The sequence below is a fragment of the Dendropsophus ebraccatus genome, chromosome 3 (genome assembly GCF_027789765.1).
Source record: "Dendropsophus ebraccatus isolate aDenEbr1 chromosome 3, aDenEbr1.pat, whole genome shotgun sequence".
Classification (NCBI taxonomy): domain Eukaryota; kingdom Metazoa; phylum Chordata; class Amphibia; order Anura; family Hylidae; genus Dendropsophus; species Dendropsophus ebraccatus.
Genome location: NC_091456.1, coordinates 151496489 through 151516131, shown reverse-complemented (window position 1 = coordinate 151516131; position 19643 = coordinate 151496489). Strand labels below are relative to the sequence as shown.

General features: G+C 41.2%; 1 protein-coding gene across 3 annotated transcripts in view; it reads left to right on the top strand.

Moving 5' to 3' along the window:
- The window catches only part of SKIC3 (SKI3 subunit of superkiller complex), an 84054-nt gene extending 68441 nt beyond the window's left edge, over nt 1-15613 (top strand). For all 3 annotated transcript variants that reach the window (XM_069962935.1, XM_069962937.1, XM_069962936.1), the window contains exons 39-41: nt 1682-1809; nt 11443-11566; nt 15438-15613. In XM_069962935.1, coding sequence (XP_069819036.1) covers nt 1682-1809; nt 11443-11566; nt 15438-15515 — 330 coding nt within the window. In that variant the 3' untranslated portion in view covers nt 15516-15613. The remainder of the gene's footprint in view (nt 1-1681; nt 1810-11442; nt 11567-15437) is intronic.
- Nucleotides 15614-19643: the final 4030 nt, after the last annotated feature.

The window sequence follows — 19643 nt, the reverse complement described above, 5'->3', positions numbered from 1 at the left end:
AGCTTTATCCAAGTTCAGCAGCCCCAGCTAATCAAATACCGAACGTTCGGGTTCGGATCGACTCGAACCCGAACCCGGAACCCCGAATCTCTATACACCAACCTACCCTGCATAGTAGACTGTTATGTATCTACTAGCAAAAAATATGCAGTTACCAACATATTACAATAAGCACAGCTAGAGGATGATCACCCGGAATACACAGATACGACACAGAACAATGGCACATATAACAACTGGGAACAACCAACATCTGTTGTCGCACTTCATGTTGGATTTCTATCTTGGTTTTCTAACCATTTTCATTGTTGATGTCATTGGGATCATGTTTTCTTTCAATTATCTAGGTCTCACAGCTAGGGGACATATATTATTTCATAAATAATTAGCATTTTTATGTTTCTGGTATGTGTCATGCAGCTAGAATGTGCAGGTATTGAACACACATTGTTATGTGTCTTATTTGTGAGTTTTCTATGAAAGCTGGGTGATCATGCTCTAACTATGGTGATTCCATAACTTGTGCCAGAGGGTAATAGCAGCTCCCTACACTGACCCACTCTGTATACTAGAATACTGCAATTCCCGTATTTTCCTCACTGCTAAACTGATAAAAACTCTGTCCACGTGCAGGTAGCTGCCAGTGTATAGAAGCAACAGACTCTAAGCTCCTTATGTATCTAAGTTCCTGGCAGTGCAGCGTTATGGAAGCAGCTTGTACTGTGCGGTGTGTTCAGAATCTCTGTGTTATCTGCTCAGCACATAAGACACATCGGTAGTGGTACACAAAGCACAGCAAATATGTGCATGGACTGTATTACAGATACCTTGTAGCCATTGCTTCCTAACTAACTCACCGCACAATGATGGTGTGCATGAATCGTTATTCTGCTAAATTTTACTTACACCATTGTGTCAATGTTTCATATACATGTTCCTTCCTGAATGACCACTCAAAGAGATTTTTCCAGACTTGGTTTTACTGGGCCGGCTTTGTTAACTGTGATGTCGACAAGACCTTGATGTTTTCCTGAGAAGCCTCCTCCTTGTCCTCTTCCTCTGGTTTCTGTGGTCTACCTCCTTTTGGCCCCATGAGCCCATTTGATTTTTGATTGTTAGACTGGATTTGCTGTGTCATGTCATTGCTAGTGTGCCACTCCTGATGTTGCCCCTTGCATAGGGATATTGTTATTTTTCTCTCAGGTGTTTCCTTTTTAAGTGTTTTTCAGCCTTAAAATTCTAATAAAATCAGAATTTTAAAAAAGTTAGCTCCTATCCATAGCTTCATGCTCAAAATTGTTCTGAAGCCCCATAACGAATGAATGGAATGCTGGCCGTGCTCCGTTCACTCAGGAGACAACCAGTCTCTATTCTGAGACCCCCACCTATCAGCCAGTTATGTCTTATGGATAGGAGGTGAATAGAGCTATACTACATCTGTATCTGGACCTAATAATCCATAGAGGTAATTAGGACTATTATTAGACTGTTATTGAGATTTCTAAAACCAGAACAGAAGTGTCATGTCTATAAGTCACTTTTTTTATTCACTTACTCTGACTATTTTGTACTTTTATAATATAAAGTTGGTTTTCCTATTCTTCCTTTCATAGATTTTAAGTGCTTGCAAACCAGTAATGCATTCCAATATTCAATATATTTAAATTATTGCTGTGTGTAGGCTAAGGTTCCCGATGCTCGCTGGCCAGCACTTCTGCAGGAGGCCACAAGTGAAGTTTTAAAGATGACCTCTTGCCCATTGGCCATTCTTCTTCAAGGGATGTTGCAGTTCAGCACAAAAGGGTCACGGTGAGATACACTAATACTTACTTTTCAGCTAATTATGCATAATTTTGCAAAAATAAGAAACTTTTTTTCTTCCTATAAAGCGGTGTAACATATGTAGTTACTATAAGTGGTGATGCATACAGCTTACGTCTGGGCTGAACAGGACGCTCTATGGCTATCCCAGTAACTGTTAACTTAGTGGTGAGGCACACTGTTGCTTTGTGTACAGAAGCAAGGACCCCTGCCTCTGACTATTACCTTAGGTATCAGTTTAGGGTGTCACGAAACGTACTGTAGTGAGCTGCAATGCATATGTATGCATGTCAGCTCACATACGCCTATACGTATCGGACACTGCCTTGTGTTTGGATGTGGCTGTATCTGAAGGAGCAACACGAAAACTCATTGTAGATGTAGGTTTTCTGTCCAGGACTCCTGGGTGTCTCAGCCCTCAGCGTTCTTGCTGGTAAATGCAGTTGGGTGTCAGTTGATGACAAGTGATTGGGTACTGCCACACACTGCGGCTGTGCAGAATATATATTGCCAACCTGGACCCAAACCTATCTCTGTTACAGGGTGTTACTCACTGAACTTTTCTAATCTTTGGAATTAGTTACTGCTGATTTATTTCAGGACCATTATATTAATGATTTACCAAGATATTATTTTACATACTGGCCTATGTGTCACTGCTTAATGCATTCTGAAATAATATTCTTGGAAGCCATAGATCATATCCGCTAGCTGGCCCTCGTGATACTGCTGTGTCTGTTAAAGTTGGTACAGTACGTGGTGCGCTTGGAAATTCATCTTGGCAAAGGGACTGCATTACTGACAGTAAATCCATGGTACTTGGCACTACTCATAACTATATTTAGTCATAGTCTTTGGCCCCATTACTTTCCATTAGTATTAAGCAGCCAGTTTTCAATAATCCCACTAGTGCTTGTTCACTGGCATGGCCTCTGTGTTATTATATGGCACTACTCTAACAATAGCTACATATCCCTCCCACATACATTGTGTTATAAAGTTATTTCTGTTACCTCTTACATGGTTTTAGGGCTTCCCTCGGATGAAGCACGGTTATGCTGTAATTTATTACTCTCTCTGATATGTAGACTTTAATCTAACAGTTTCCGGCAGTAAGAGATTTCCTGTTTTCTGATCTGTGAAGTTGATAGTTCAGTTTTACAGTGTAACTTTACAAGTGGAATAAATTATACAGGAGATGACGGTAAAAAGATTTGAGCACTAAGAAGTGGTAGCCATTCCTATTCTTGTAGGCAGCTTAATAGGTCCTTCCCCGTACTGATGGTCCTCGCTTAGAGAATTTGTAAGCAGTGATATATATCGGAAATGGCTAATGTGCAGATATTCTTGTTAATCTTGAACTAATGCATATTGTTAGTGCGTAAATTATTAATATGCTGACACCAATTATAGAGCTTCAAAGCCCATACATAGGTGAGAAGGATTGCCATGTTATGTGTCCCCAGCACTGTGCTTATTATTGGGGAGTTGTAGTCTTTGTGACTTGGGGGTTCCACTATCTAAAGCAAATGAGATCTGCTGTCAGTCAGGTAAGAGGTGTGGGCTTGGGGGATTAGTCTTGTGTTGCAGACACAATTGGCGGAGGATACTGCTGCAGCTAGTTTGCTTACAGGTAGAGACAGGTGTAATCTTAAAGTGTCACTTGTTTGGAAAAAACTTTTGACATGTCATAGAGTGTTCAGACCCGTACCGATCGTAAAAACGAGCAGGGAGAAGACTGCACTGAGCATGGTCCTCTCCCAGATCTGTGTCACAGGATGAGTAGGGCTCCTAATTCACTGACACAAAGTGGGGAGCGGACTGATCTTTTTCCTGTTCGTTCTCACGATCGGTATGAACACTCAGACAGGCGACAGGTACACTTTAGGTCAAAGAAAAATTATTTGAATGTTTAAAGCCACTTTGACTACATTTGATTCCATAATGCACTCATAGGAAGAGTTGATATTAAATGGAGAATTTCATGAATCTAAATGTCCCCCTTAAGCAAACCTTTGTGTTGTCCCTTTCAAACTACAGCCATGATGTAATTTTTAGTTACAAATTACATTTGTCTCAGACATATATTTTAATCCCGGCTCATGCTTTATACAAATAAAGTACCTGATGACGCCACGTTAGGGCTCATAGGTTTCAGAGTCATGGACTCACTGCTGGAAAGGGATGATGGACATTTCTAATACTGATGTCACAACCAGAGGGGAATGTCCATCATACTGGAGTGGGGGCATTTGGAGCTCTAATGGGCAGCATAACCCCAGACACTTCTTGATTTGGGGACTCATACTGACACAGCTTTAACCTCAGGCATTTTCTGGCATCAGTATCAGTCAGTATAGGTTTGCTCTGCATGTGAATGCTGATCATGTATCTGCTGCTGGTGTCCTGTATTTATAGGCCTTGGTAGGATGCACCCAAAACATAAATAGAAGTCACATTAAAACACCCTGAGTGCTGCCAAATCATCTGGCATTGGCAATGGCATGGGAAGATGGTGGCAAACACTATGCTGTATCATCAAATCCCAATTTGTATTTTTGGTTTTGCTTTAAAAAGTCCAGATCTACAATTAGAAAAGAGAGGGTCAGATACTCGCCCTGATTAAATTATAAAGCAAATTTGTCATCCCCCAGAGAGGTGCTAAAACGCCAGCAATGTTGTATAAATTACGGCAAACTAATATCTATAAAAAATTTGTATATATTGTCTTCGAATTTAATCACCTTTTTATTGTCCGTGTCAAGGGGGCATGGCCTATGGTCAGTTGTACCCTAGGGGCTCATCTCCTCTGTGTGTGGAATCCCTTCCCTGTAACATAGTAATGGACAGGACCTGACCCACACTGATGAGCACAGCAAACACCCCACTTATGCCCCGCTGTATCCGATTGCGGGGCATGCACAGTCAGTGATTGCCACCATAATTTCACTTGTCACCCTCTTTGCTAATGTGCCACCAGTGAAACATGAAATCCTCTTGGCGCTGTCATTTTGGTGGCACATATGTGGTGAGGGTGACAAGTGAGCCCACAGCTGCAATCATTGCCCGCTTTTACAATTGAATACAGTGGCGCATGAGTGGAATGTTAGCTGGGCCTGCCTATCAATATGCAAGAGCGCAGAGGAGTTGCTATCTTAGGGCACAGTGGGCCAAGCTTTCTTAACTGTTGACCCATAAAACAGCGATTTATGAACAGAGAGACACAGACAACAAATATAAAAGTATCATTAGGTATCGTTTGATGTAATGTATGCAGCAGTTCACCATCACCTTTGGGGGTTACAGATTTGCTTTACATGTCTGATCCTAACAGAGAGATGGATTGCCCTCTAGTTCAGTGTGGATGATAACTTTGGCTTTATTGAATTGCTGGCTAATGACATAAAGGGTGTGTTAGTAGCCCATCTTGTATGCTTGAGGAGCTGGCAGCTGACCCTGGGCATTGCAGGCAATAAATCTGTGTATTTTACCTACACCGTCTACTTTTGTAGACAAAATTAAATACAGTGGTATCTTGGTTTAAGAGTAACTTGGTTTAAGAGCGTTTTGCAAGAAGAGCTCACAGTTTTTCAAAATTGTGACTTGGTTTAAGAGCATTGCTTTGGATTAAGAGCTCCTGGTATTGGGTGGGAGCATGAGTGGGGGAGGGGCATGGCCTGCATAGCGGGGTCTGCAGCACAGTACTCTGACCCAGGAAGTCTCTCTCACCTTCCAATTTATAGCAGATCCACTTCAGGCTGGGGCTTGCATCAGGGGACAGGACTGTGGGGGTCTCTTTATAGCTGTAACCCCTCTCTCCCCGGACAGAGAGTGCTGCTATACTGTGTCCACATCTGCCCTGCTCATTCCTTCATGCTACCTGCAGTCTCTGTCAGTCCTTGTGTTTCCCATCTTCTCCATTCCTGCTATAATGTTCCTGCACTCACACTTAGCTATACACACTGCTGCTATAATGTGCTTGCACTCACACTCAGCTATACACACTGCTGCTATAATGTGCTTGCACTCACACTCAGCTATACACACTGCTGCTATAATGTGCTTGCACTCACACTCAGCTATACACACTGCTGCTATAATGTGCTTGCACTCACACTCAGCTATACACACTGCTGCTATAATGTGCTTGCACTCATACTCAGCTATACACACTGCTGCTATAATGTGCTTGCACTCACACTCAGCTATACACACTGCTGCTATAATGTGCTTGCACTCACACTCAGCTATACACACTGCTGCTATAATGATTATAAAATGATTTTTGGGGTGTGGAACCAATTGTCTACATTTCAATAATTTCTTATGAGAAAATTTACTTTGGTATAAGAGTGGATTTGGATTACAAGCAGGGTTCCGGAACGAATTATGCTCGTAAACCAAGGCACCACTGTATGTTTTATTAACCTTTTTTCTTTGCTTTTTGTTTATGTCTCTGATTTAAAATCTGATTCACGATACTATGATGTCTAAGCACTGGGGTAGGTGTCTATAAAAAGCTGCAGAAATAGCCACAGGGAGAGAAACAATCATTCCACTTTCTGTCAGAGACCCTTTACTGCTATATATCATTAACTTCTGGTTTTGTGGTTACTCTGAAAATTGTTAGAAAGGCAGGACTTCCGTGATGTTCTATAGTTGCCTAGTCAGTAGGTTGTGGGGACTTCATATTTGCCTCCTAATCGGCCTTAAAGGACAACTATGGTCAAAATGTATTTTTTAATATGTTATTACATAAGCAAAGTAAGACAAATTCCTAATGTACACTAATTATAGGAAATTCACATATAGTGCTATTTTCCTTGCTTTTTCACTCAATTTAGTAGATCAAGCAGGCTTCAATTTCTCTAAAAAAAAGTTGATGTCACAACCTGTCTATACCTGAAGGGTCCAGCAGGGGGCACAGTCTATGGAGAAATTACATGTAAAAAATGATAACTTATCAAGGTTACCAATGAGTTGGGCTAATTGCCAGTAGAAGACATATATGTACCTCCTTTCCCTTATGTATCTGGCCAGTCACAGCAGAATACATACTTTTCTTTGCTATTCCATGGCGTAGTGGTGGTGAATGCACTGATTAAAATGCACTATGGTGGGAGATGATTTACACAGTACATTACTATACATGGTATGTGTGGGGAGAAGGGGAAATTGATGCACAGACTTTACAAGGTGTTATTTAAGCAAAAATGAAAGGAATAGCAGCACAGCTAGAAGGATGGGGGGGGGTTACGCTAAGCAAAGAGCTGTTGCTAAGAACCTAAGGTAAGTGAGGGATGAGCAGCACTGTGGACATACAGAACTAGCTACATTGCTATTTACAGTGGACAACTGTCCCAAGCTTTATGGGTGGTGATAGATCAGAGGAAAGCCTTGATTTACCTTTCAGCAACAGTGTGGATCATCTTAAGCAGGCAGACTCGCTCAGCTTGCAGCTACAGTCCATGCTTCCTCCACCTCTCTCCTATTCTCTACTGCACATGCTAAGCCCCAGTCTTCCCCCATTTCCTGTGTCTGGATGTAGCAGTTGGTAGAGACAGATATCCTTTAGGAACAGGCTGTGGACGGTATATTGCAAACAAATGAAACACCTATTGACCAGAGCTTTAGAGCTGTTTTTTTGTACGGAGTAAGGAGTAATTTTATGTAATTGAAATATTGTAATGTAAAATGTAATATAAAAAAATTTAAATAAAGTGATTTACAAATAGATGGAATCGCATAGGCTATATCCGCTTAGCAAAAACTGCCCTTGCACAAAGCAGAAAAAAAACATACATAGAAAATATAAATATATATAATATATATATATATATTTAAAAAAGTTTTGGTTATAAGTCTTACTTTTAATTTCCTAACACTTTTGGATGGAACTCCTTTACACATCAATATACTTATTAAAAACCTTTCCAATCCCAGGCGTTAATGTAAAAGCCTAGAAGATTCCAGTCCTAGCACATTGCCTTTTTATGTGGTTTGTATTATGGAGCACAGCAATGAATGGTTACTTAGAGATGAAAAGATTTTCTCGACAACAATTGGCAGTTGGCGTCCTTTACCCTGGTGTTTAGTTCTCTGCAATACACACAACCCAGCGTCGGCAATCTGTGATCTCATCCTGGCAAAGCTATGGCTGTACTGCAGCAAGTGAGGATTTTCTCTTACACTTTTCAGTTGTGTGATAGAAGTATCGATTTCTCAAGATGTCTTTGCCATCAAAAAATGAACAAAAGAAATGTGTTTTGTTAGAAACCTATAGGGAGATAAGAGCACAGGAAAGCCTGGAATATTCCACTTTTTCTTGGAACCCTTGGCTTTGTTATTTACTCTTACACAGCTTAGCTGTATGACATAAAAGAAGCTAGACCCAAGCTATCCCATTAACCATTTTCCATCCTGAATGGCTATTAATAGCTGCTTTAACCCACACAAACACAAGGAGAGCGCTCATATGTTATATAGACGTTGCTTTATTTCTTTTATTTTTGTGCAGATAGAAGAAAAATACCTGTGGTAAATGGAATGGTGCACATAGCATAGGATAGCTTGGTGCTGACCCATTATTTGGCCTAAAGCTTCAACTCTTGCTCCCTGAAGCAAGACGTGAAGGTTGCTCTGTACAGTAATAGTAAAATGTGCTTTTCCAGACACGGCTCTTGGCACTTATCCATGAGCAGTAGGAGTCAATAGAAATTATCTATCTAATTATCTAGCCATTACTTAACAAGATAAATCTGACAAGTCTAAGCTGCCCATAAATGTTGAATTATTAGCAGCACCTTAAAGGCTTAATGGCAGACTATACAAGAAAAAAAGGAAGCAACCTGGTTAAAGTCATCCATAACCCACCAAAGCTGTTCCAACAGTGCCCAGGTCACCAATAACCTCCACTTCTTGGCCCCCCTTTCAGAAAAATGTGGATCTGCCAATCACTGGTCGGAGTAGTGGCCTAACTCATACAGTTGTGAGGGCATCTGCTTGTGTGAACATGGGCTGTCAGCAAGTGGAGATCAGCTGGGACATAGGCAACATCGGAACGCCAGCAAAAGGGGATCAGTAAGGCACCTTAGGAACGCCAACTAGAGGGGATCAGTAAGGCACCTTCAGAACGCCAGCTAGAGGGAATTAGTAAGGCACCTTCAGAACGCCAGCTAGAGGGAATTAGTAAGGCACCTTCAGAACGCCAGCTAGAGGGGATTAGTAAGGCACCTTCAGAACGCCAGCTAGAGGGGATCAGTAAGGCACCATTGGAACGCCAGCTAGAGGGGATCAATAAGGCACCATTGGAACGCCAGCTAGTAAACACGCCAGCTAGAGGGAATTAGTAAGGCACCTTCAGAACGCTAGCTAGAGGGGATTAGTAAGGCACCTTCAGAACGCCAGCTAGAGGGGATCAGTAAGGCACCATTGGAACACCAGCTAGAAGGGATCAATAAGGCACCATTGGAACGCCAGCTAGAAGGGATCAATAAGGCACCATTGGAACGCCAGCTAGTAAATAGGCCTTTCTGTGCTCATAGAAAGTCGTGGTCCCCTCTGTGAATCCATACAGCATTTAAGCCCTCTGTGCCTTAACATAGCAGGTAGCCATCCTTATAGTGTTTATTTCTGTTAATGTTAATGATTATGGCTTACAGCCAAGGAAAACCCAAAATTCATATCTCAGAAAATTAGAATAATTAACCTAAAACACCTGAAAAGGCTTCCTAAGTGTTTCTTAGTCTCTAAGGGTCCATTTACACAGAAAGATTATCTGCCAAAGATTTGAAGCCAAAGCAAGGAACAGACTATAAACAGGGAACAGGTCATAAAGGAAAGCCTGAGATTTTTTCTCTTTTCAAATCCATTCCTGGTTTTTGCTTCAAATCTTTGGCATATAATCTTTCTGTGTAAATGGACCCTGAGTCTGGTTCAGTAGATGACACAATCATGCATGTGGAAGACTGCAGAGTTGACAGATGAAGGCAGTTATTGACACAATCAACAAGGAGGGTAAGCCCCAAAAGGTCATTGCTTAAGAAGCTGGCTGTTCAGAGTGCTATATCATTTGTTGCTGTATCAGGCAGGATAATTGCAGCCTTGGTAGGATTGTTAAGAAGTGGCCCTTCAAAAATTTGTGGCAGATTTACAAGGAGTGGATGCTGGTGGAATCAGTGCTTACAGAGCCATCACTCACAGACACAGGTATCCAGGACATGGGCTACAAGTTTCACATTCCATGTGTCAAGCCACTCATGACCGATAGACAAGCGTCGTACCTGGGTTAAGGAGAAGAAGAACTGTACTATTGCTGTTTTCAGAGGAAACTAAATTTAGCATTTCATTTGGAAATCGAGGTCCCAGAGTCTGGAGGGAGAGTGGAGAAGCACACAATCCAAGCTGCTTGAGGTCTAGTGTGAAGTTTCCACAATCAGTGATGGTTCGGGAGCCATGTCATCTGCTGGAGTAGGTCCACTGTGTTAGTCAGCACAGCCATCTACCAGGAAATATGAGAGCACTTCAGAGAATGAGAGAATCTATGGGGTATTGTCAAGAAGAAGATGACAACAATGCAGATGAGCTGAAGGCCTCCATGCCACGCTGCATTGACGCAGTCATTCATGCAAAAGGAGCCACGACCAAGTATTGACTGCATTTACTGTTCATACTTTTAATTTGGCCAACATTTCTGTGTTGAAACTCTTTTTTACAGTTGGTCTTATATTCTAATTTTCTGAGATTTTGGATTTTCCTTGGCTGTTAACCATAATCACCAACATTAACAGAAATAAACTAGAACATTATCACATTGTAATAACTCAATATAATATCCGTGTTTCACTTTTTGAATTGAATTACAAAAAAAAAAAACATTTTGGTGTTATTCTAATTTATTGAGATACACTTGTATGTAGGCATTACTATTACTATACAGAGAGACTATACTCTAAGGTGGAGAAAGACACCAAGGCCTTCTGCAGACAGCGGGGGGGCCTGGGAATGAGACGCAGTTACAGTACGTATGCCATATTCTCAGCATTGTTCCTTCAGTGCTGGGAGGGGGAGAAATGGAATACAAAAGACACAAGAATGTACTTTTAAAGGTCAAAACAACGTTTTACCATTTCAGATGAGTTATCACTGCTAATAGACGGTGTATTGATTGATAATTAGAAATGAGTGAATCTCCAGGAAAATTAGCTGAATCAGAATTTAATGAACTATAGCTGTAAATGTATTTAGTCTTGAAAAATGTCCTATTCACCGTAGAAGTTTGGAATGAGACTGAGCTCTCATAGGACTGTGTGATGCCAGACACTTCTCAGAGGAATCAAACGCAGAACAGCTATTACAAGACTAAACAAATCAACGACTGTTTCATAAGATTGAAAATTAGTGAATCTTATTGTAGAACACTAGTGCATCCCCATGGAACACTAACAATTGCCTATTCCTATTGCATTATATTGACTCCCCCTTTGGGGGTCCTTTTTGGGGGTCCTGTGTATTTTTTTATCGATAAGAGGGGCACTAATTCGGGGGGGGGGGGTGTCTTTGTAATCTCAGATAACACTTAAGTTTAAATAATGGTTAATACCCTTTGCTTTATCTCTTCAGGAAAACCCGACAGCTTTTGGAGAAAGTGGTTTACCAGTCAGGATGCAGTGAGACCGTGGCCTCCGTTGCCCGTTGGTATCTCTTAAGACATTTACATGCCAAAAACGATGAACAGTTGATAGAAGTAAGTCTGTTCTTCTGGCTCAGTGATTGATCGCTCCAGTCTTGTCACATTTATAAAAACATCAATTACAAGTGTCAGTCTTACATGTCATGATGGAGTTACCATAGACAAGCTTATACAGTCATCTGACAACTGCCTATTGTACTTCACAGTTGACTTAATCGCTTCTAACTTGACTTAATCGCTTCTAACTGATGTCAGCTCCTGCAGTTCTATGAATGATCACTCACATTCCTCATACGGAAAAAAAAATTTCCTAGTTATTATCCTATATATGAGACGTTCTATTTACTGGGGAAATGAGGCATCTAACAACCACCAGAGCTTTGACTTGTACCTAATGCATGAGTGGGTGACACTTTATGGACACACTTCCTAATCATTGAATTCAGATCTTTGTTCAGACTGAAATCGCCTACCAATGCAGTCCACCATTACAAACATTTGTGGAAGAGTGGGTCTTTCTAAAGAGCTTAATGATATGAGGGTGGTTCTGTAATACATTTCATACAATTTATATTTTTGTAGAGTAGTGGTAGTAAGGGGTGATACAGGCCCCTTTGCTACCACTAAAGTTTGTGTTGTGAATTACAGGGCTTTTGAAAACCTCTGCTTTTGTCAAGCGTTGACAGCCCTGCAGTTCCCAACACAAAAGTTGGTGGCCAGTATCGCCCATTACTACTGCCACTCAATGGAAAAAAGTATATATTTATTTGAATTAAGTTATATAATTAAAGTAATATATTTGTATTAAAGCAAAGTAATGTATCAACACTTAATAAAAAAAATCTCTAGAGTACCCCTTTAATGCTTCAGACATGCTGGACAAAGCTGGTTCCAGCTTTGTAGGAACAGTTTGGGGTCGATCCTGGTCTGTTCCAGCATTACTTTGCCCCAGTGCACAAAGCAAGGTTTGTAAAGGAATGGATGGTGTGAAAGAACTTGACTGGTCTGCGCAGAGCCCTCACCTGAACTTCGTCCAAGACCATTAGGATGAGCAAAAACAGTCATTTTGAGCCAGGCCCTTTTATCCAACATACCTCACAAATGCTTGTAGGATTAATGGGGTACTCCAGTGTTGAAAATCTTTTTATATATTGCTGCAGTTATCTATCTGTGGTGTATTCGGATCCCCTGCTGAACGATCGTGCCACCACTGAGACAGTCACAGCCCTCTCAGCCAATCACTGGTCACTGTGCTTATATAGAAAATAATATGGATGCTATTCTTACCTCACTGTGCTGCCCCAGTGTCATCCTGAGAAGTCTTCGGGTCCCCCATTGAATGATCCCACCGCTACTTCTGAAATTTACTTGTCAGCTGCAGCAATATAGCCGCCCCTTTAAAAGGGAAGATTCCCACGGACACTTCAGAATCTTTAGAAAATCTTCCCAGAGGAGTGGAAGCTGTTATAAGTGCAAAGTGGGCACCGACCTAATTGTATGAATTTAGAGTGTGTTGTGCTAATATCCCCTATAGGTGTTCCAATACTTTTATCTATATAGTGTATACACAGCAGCCCACTACCCACTATTTTGTATCTTCAAATAATGATTATGTCACGGTTCTGTTCTGCTTTGTGTAAGGTACTGCTTTGTAAGCGTGTGTGCTGATGCCAGTGTGCAGTGCCCCTAAATAGATTCAGCAGAACCACCCACATGCCGTACAAGAAGTCACAACAAATTACAGGTTATCAGGAACCCACTGACTGCAGCCTAATAATTCAGATTCTTTTTATAATCAGATTCTCCGTCTGAAACGGAATTCTTTTCCAAAGGTCTTTATACAATAAAGATGCATAAAATACAGTATAATAGTCAGATGGCTTACACTTCTGCCCATGAGGTGTAACAGTTCACAGCTTGGGGCAGAGTATTTCCTTTTATACAGTCTATAGAACACTGGTTATCTGTCATGTAACAGTTCTCACTGTAAAGTGGAGCTCACCCTCTTGTAATTGTATTATATCTGGGTCTAGGTAATTCCATGTGTGCTGAACAGCCAGAGATTTGCCTTTATATATCCCTGATACAAATGATAACAACTGGGGAGGGATATATATAACTCACAATTGATTGCTTTGGCTGAATACATTTGTATCAGACCCACAGTGACTGGCCTATAGAGGTATTCAGCCTCTGGTTGTAAATACGAATGTTCCTATTCAATCACAGCCAGTAGAACTTTAAAAACTGGAACACAAAAGAGAAGATTTATCAAACATGGTGTAAAGTAAAACTGGCTCAGTTGCCCCTAGCAACCAGTCACATTCCAAATTTCATTCCTTACAGACCCTTTGGAAAATGAAAGGTGAAATCTGATTGGTTGCTAGGGGCAACTGAGCCAGTTTCACTTTACACCATGTTTGATAAATCTCCCCCAAAGTTTATAAGTAACTACACGGAGCAATTGTCTGCCCAATCAGGCAAAATCAGCAGAAGAAGCCAATCAAGGAGCCGGCTGATCATTGTCTTAGGGTTCTGAGCCAATTGCTGGCTGCTACCCTGCCCCGCCGTTAGTGATTGGCTGAGTGGCCTGTCACTTCATAGACGGGATCAGAAGTGTCAGCAGCAGCTGTGGTGCAATGAATCCCACTGACAGGGCCATAGGACATCGGGGGAGCATGGACAGGTAAGTATATCTCTTCATTTTACACCTTTAGGGTAGCTTCACACTTAATAAAATCACTGCGGATTTCATGCTGCGAGTTCGTAGCTAAATCCTCTGCGATTCCCAGTACTGCCATTCTGTATGGGTTTACATACTTGCAGCAGAATTTTGATAAAAGCCTTAACCTGCCATGACCCAGATGAATACTTTACGCCTTCGGCGCTCCGGCCTGTTTCTGCTGCTCCTGGCTCCCTGATGTCCCACTCAGCCAATCAATTTTTATGGTACACACCAGTAGAAACACATATTTAAATATTACCTATTTTCCACCCTTACACAATCATAATCCTTCTACTTGTTTACCTTTAAAACTAATGTACCACTTACAGTAGATGAGCGGAAAAAAAAATTCATACCACCTTTTAAGCACCTGTGTGTACATGCCGGTAGCGTGGTTTTTTTTTTAAACAGCTGCCAGGTTCCTGCTGTACTGTATGCATCGGTTTTCAGTATGCAAATCTGGCTGCTCTTTGCATATATATCCCCTCCCCTTCGTGATGCGACCAGACATGATTCTGATGGAGCTGCGTCCCATAGGGGAGGGGATATCAGTACACTAGGAGCGGCCAAATTTGCATTTTAGAAACCGGTGCAGATAGCGGGAACCCGACGGCAGTTAAAAAAAAATGAACCACGCCACTGGGATGGGATGACGGCGCCAACAAGGTAGTATAAAAACATTTTTCACTCATCTAAGTGGTACATTCGCAACTGGTGCCAAAAAGTTTTACAGATTTGTAAAATACTCTTATTTGTAATTTTAAAAACTCCAGCTTTCTAATACTTATCCACTGCTGTATGCACTGCAGAGAGCGATGTATTATTTCTGACATGGTGCCCTCTGCTACCACCTCAGTCTGTGACAGGAACTGTCCAGGGCAATAGCAAATCCCCATAGAAAACCTCTCCTGCTCTGGACAGTTCCTGACATGGACAGAGGTGACAACAAAGAACACCATGTCAGATTGGAAAGAATACACCAATTTCTGCAGGGCATACAGCTGCTGAAAAGTACAGCTTACAAATCTGTCTAACTTTCTGGCACCAGTTGATAATATTTTTTTCTCCAGAATACCCTTTTAATGTTTAGAATAATGATTACATATACATATATTTATACATATATTTTTCTGCTTGTAATGTTTCAGGAAATGTTACCTTACATCTTGATAAATTGCACTTTTGTTTTTTGTTTTTCAGGTACTGTTAGAAAATGCCAAAATCCATGAAGACAACAGAGTCCTTAATCTCCACAAGCAACTTTCTGAAGGTTCCTAGAGATTTCTTTACTCCGCTACTATCTACTGGAATGTAACCGGGTTACTTGTGAATTCATGTATTGCTCAATAAAACTTACACTGTCAGGTCCCATGTAATAGTCTCCTGTTTGTTTCGGATTTGTCTTCCTTGGATGGTTTAGACAGCTCTGAGTTTCATTCAGACATAGACATAGTTGATATTGGCAAACAGATATTTCAATGTCACATACAGTTCACATTTAGAGCTGGGGCGCTCTTAGTTATAGCAAGTAATAGGAAGCTTTAAAAATTGGGAAAAAATTTTTCTCATAGATTTCTGCCTGGTATTTGCTATAAATGTTACTCGCTGAAATACCACTTTAAGATATGTAGATGAGTGTTTCATGGAATTATGAACGCTTGACGAACACTTTATTATGTCTTTGTATACCTACTGGCAAATTGCATTTTTATGTTATAGAAAGAAAAATAATGAATAATAATCCAAGCAGACGTATGCTCACAATTATCAGTCACTTTGCGATCCGGACTATTTATTACATACAATGGTAACACACGTAATTTTCAGCTTCTCTTACCGCCTCGGTAATAAAATGGCGACTCCCAAGACTCTTTTAATTTGTTTTTCTTTTATCCACAACACCTACTGCTAATTAAAGACCAGCGACTCCAATCCGGTACGGAAAACAGATTTATTCTTATAAAAACAAGGACAATTAGTGCAGAATTTGCATTTACATATGAAAAGGGAAGATTTCTGAAAAATACAGCCATTAAAGTGGAAGAAACTGAAGAACATCAGTATAAAACAGAAGCCCTAAGAACATTGTATGAGATTAATAAGTATATTAATAAGAATGTTATTAGGGCAAACGTGTTGTATCTAAAGTCATCTCCATATGTATTGCTCCCACTTAGAACAATTACCTTGTTCCTCACGGCCAGTGGTTAAAATTTGACAAAACCAAGAGCTAAGGCATTAAATCCATCTGTACAAGCGTACTATAGTTATATATAGAAATACTCTCTGTATCCAGGGGTAAGCCAGCATTACAAAAACATGGCCGCTGTCTTCTATAAACAGCACTACTCCTATCCCCAGTTTTGGTGTGGGGTTTTGTAGCTCCGTTCCATTGAAGTGAATAGAGCTGAATTGCAATAACTAAAACGACCTGTGGACAGGGGCGGTGCTGTTTTTGCAAGCACGTAGCTGTGTTTTTTCAAATGCTGGATAACTCCTTTATTCTATGGACATTTCTTTAAGGGTCCTCTGCTTGTGTGTCATCCTTGTATTGTTTAAATGGCCATCATATAATTTTACATGATGAAATATTGAAAGCGTCCTTAGCCCCCATAAGCATGACAAATGCCATAGCGTTCTTTTTTAATTCACAAAGCTGGTGTACAACTGTATACTTTCTTTTTTTTTTTTTTTTGCTGTATAGGATCCTGGTCCTCCAGAGTCTATCAGCCACAGTTGATATCGTAGGCAGTTCCTGACCTGCAGACCTTGGCTGCTTATAGGTTTATTACTGTGAACTTGATTGTCTCTGCAATTCCTGTCTGATTACTGCTGCTGATCCTTGGACAGCCACATAATTCTCCTTCTTTACCCCTGGCTACCTCTGACATAGGGTTTCACTGCAATTTTTTCTCTGCCATTAATTCTGCCAATCCAGACTATCTTGGACACCTCAAACCTGGAGACTCCCTGTGAATAAGTCTATACCGCTGTGAGGGGTTCTAATGGGAAGCCTATATAATACCTTAGACATTGCATTAAGTTGAATTGTGGTATATAGAGGGTCATCTGCTGCTTTAGGTAACAACATCCACTGTGCTTTTTATATACAATTGGCCACTACAATACTTTCTTCTTCTTTTATACACTGGTGGCCTATAGACCAATTTTAAACAACAAAACGTTATGTGAACAGTGCCTAAATATTCGTTCAGGAAAAATGCAACAAGGACACATTTCGGCTAGTTGAAGGTTTTTTTTTTTGGCTGAAACCCATCCTCCATGCATTTTTGCTTCATGCAATGAATAAGTTAGCATCTACGAACGTTGGTGAGTGCCAGGACTGTCTTTATACTACTATTTGGACTTCTCTACCTTGTGCACCACAGCTCCACAGAGTTCCGTCCCTCTCCTTTACCAGTGCCTAAATATGACCTGCACATTATGGTATGTTTTGCTTCATTTACTACATGGGCAATACATATATTTGCAGGAATCCATACATGGGATAAGGGGTTATCTGGGATTAACAAAAACATAGCTGCTTTCTTTTAAGACCACTCTGGTCTTCAGGTTGTGCTTGGTATTACAACCCAGCTTTATTCATTTCAATGGAACTGCGGTGCAATAACATACACAAACTGAGGATAAGAGTGGTGCTGTTTGCTCTGAACTTTAGAACCAGTTTAAAAGAGTAGTCATCTGTTATTTATATAACTACCTATGTCCATCTTCAAGACATCTTTGGAGGTAAGTGGCTTTCTTCATGTATTGTTGTGCTCTACTAAATGGTTTAAAAAAAAAAAAAAAGCTACCCAGAAGAAAACTGAAGTCAGGCTGTTTTATGTCCCTGCTTCTTTTGATATATTACACCCTGATCATTGTACAGCATTCACTTATTTATTCTCTTTTTATAGGTTATAGATTCTGGTGTAGCTACTCATTACATTCCAGTATTTCACAGTAATGAGCCTTTAATGCTGCCAGAATTTTTTTTAAAGGGGAAATACTAAGTAGTATAGAAAATCGACATTGCAAACAATTCACACATTAAGGCTGGGTTCACACTACGTATATTTCAGTCAGTATTGTGGTCCTCATATTGCAACTAAAACCAGGAGTGGATTAAAAACACAGAAAGGATCTGTTCACACAATGTTGAAATTGAGTGGATGGCCGCCATATAACAGTAAATAACGGCCATTATTTCAATATAACAGCCGTTGTTTTAAAATAACAGCAAATATTTGCCATTAAATGGCGGCCATCCACTCAATTTCAACATTGTGTGAACAGATCCTTTCTGTGTTTTTAATCCACTCCTGGTTTTGGTTGCAATATGAGGACCACAATCAGGGCCGTCTTACCCATTGGGCATGGTAGGCGGCTGCCCGGGGGCCCTTGCGTCCTAGGGGGCCCCTGCCTGCTGTGACAGCGGGCAGGGGCCCCCTAGGACGCAAGGGTCCCCGGGCAGCCGCCTTCCATGCCCAATGGGTAAGACGGCCCAGCGCGCCCCCCCTTCTCTTGCGACCGCAAGCACTTTCTTGCTTGCGGTCGCAAGAGGAAATCCGTCTACAAGAGGAGCCATCTATAAGGGGGTAATACAGGGGGGAGCCATCTATAAGGGGGTAATACAGGGGAGCCATCTATAAGGGGGGGATACAGGGGGAGCCATCTATAAGGGGGGGGATACAGGGGGGAGCCATCTATAAGGGGGGGATACAGGGGGAAGCCATCTATAAGGGGGTAATACAGGGGGAGCTATCTATAAGGGGGTAATACAGGGGGAGCCATCTATACGGGGGGGATACAGGGGGAGCCATCTATAAGGGGGGGATACAGGGGGGAGCCATCTATAAGGGGGTAATACAGGGGGAGCTATCTATAAGGGGCCAATACAGATGTGCAGTGTGTAGAGAGATGAGGATGGTGACAGAGTGTGGAGCCTAATATGTCTGTCTGGCAGATTCTGTGGATTCGTGGCTCGGAGAAGTTCTCATAGCGGCCCAGGGCAAATGGAAAAGAAGATGAAAAGGGAAGAACTCTGATCAGAGAAGACGTCCCATGTGAGTCACTTGATGTATCTGCACTGTAATGTATATGGTGTACAGAACCTGTGTAGAGCTGGGTACCTCTATATGACTGGATGAGGTGATAGTGATCTGTGTACAGTGGATTAGTCAGTAGCAGCGGTGGTGTTAGTCAGTATGCGGTGGTAATATTTGTTGCTTGTTATCTGGCATATATATAGAGAAGGGCAAAACAACATGTCTCATATAGACAGAGGAGCAACAACATGACTATTATATTATATATGAACCATGTTGTTTCCCTGTATTCTGTATACAGGGAAACAACATGGTTCATATATAATATAATAGTCATGTTGTTGCCCCTCTGTATATA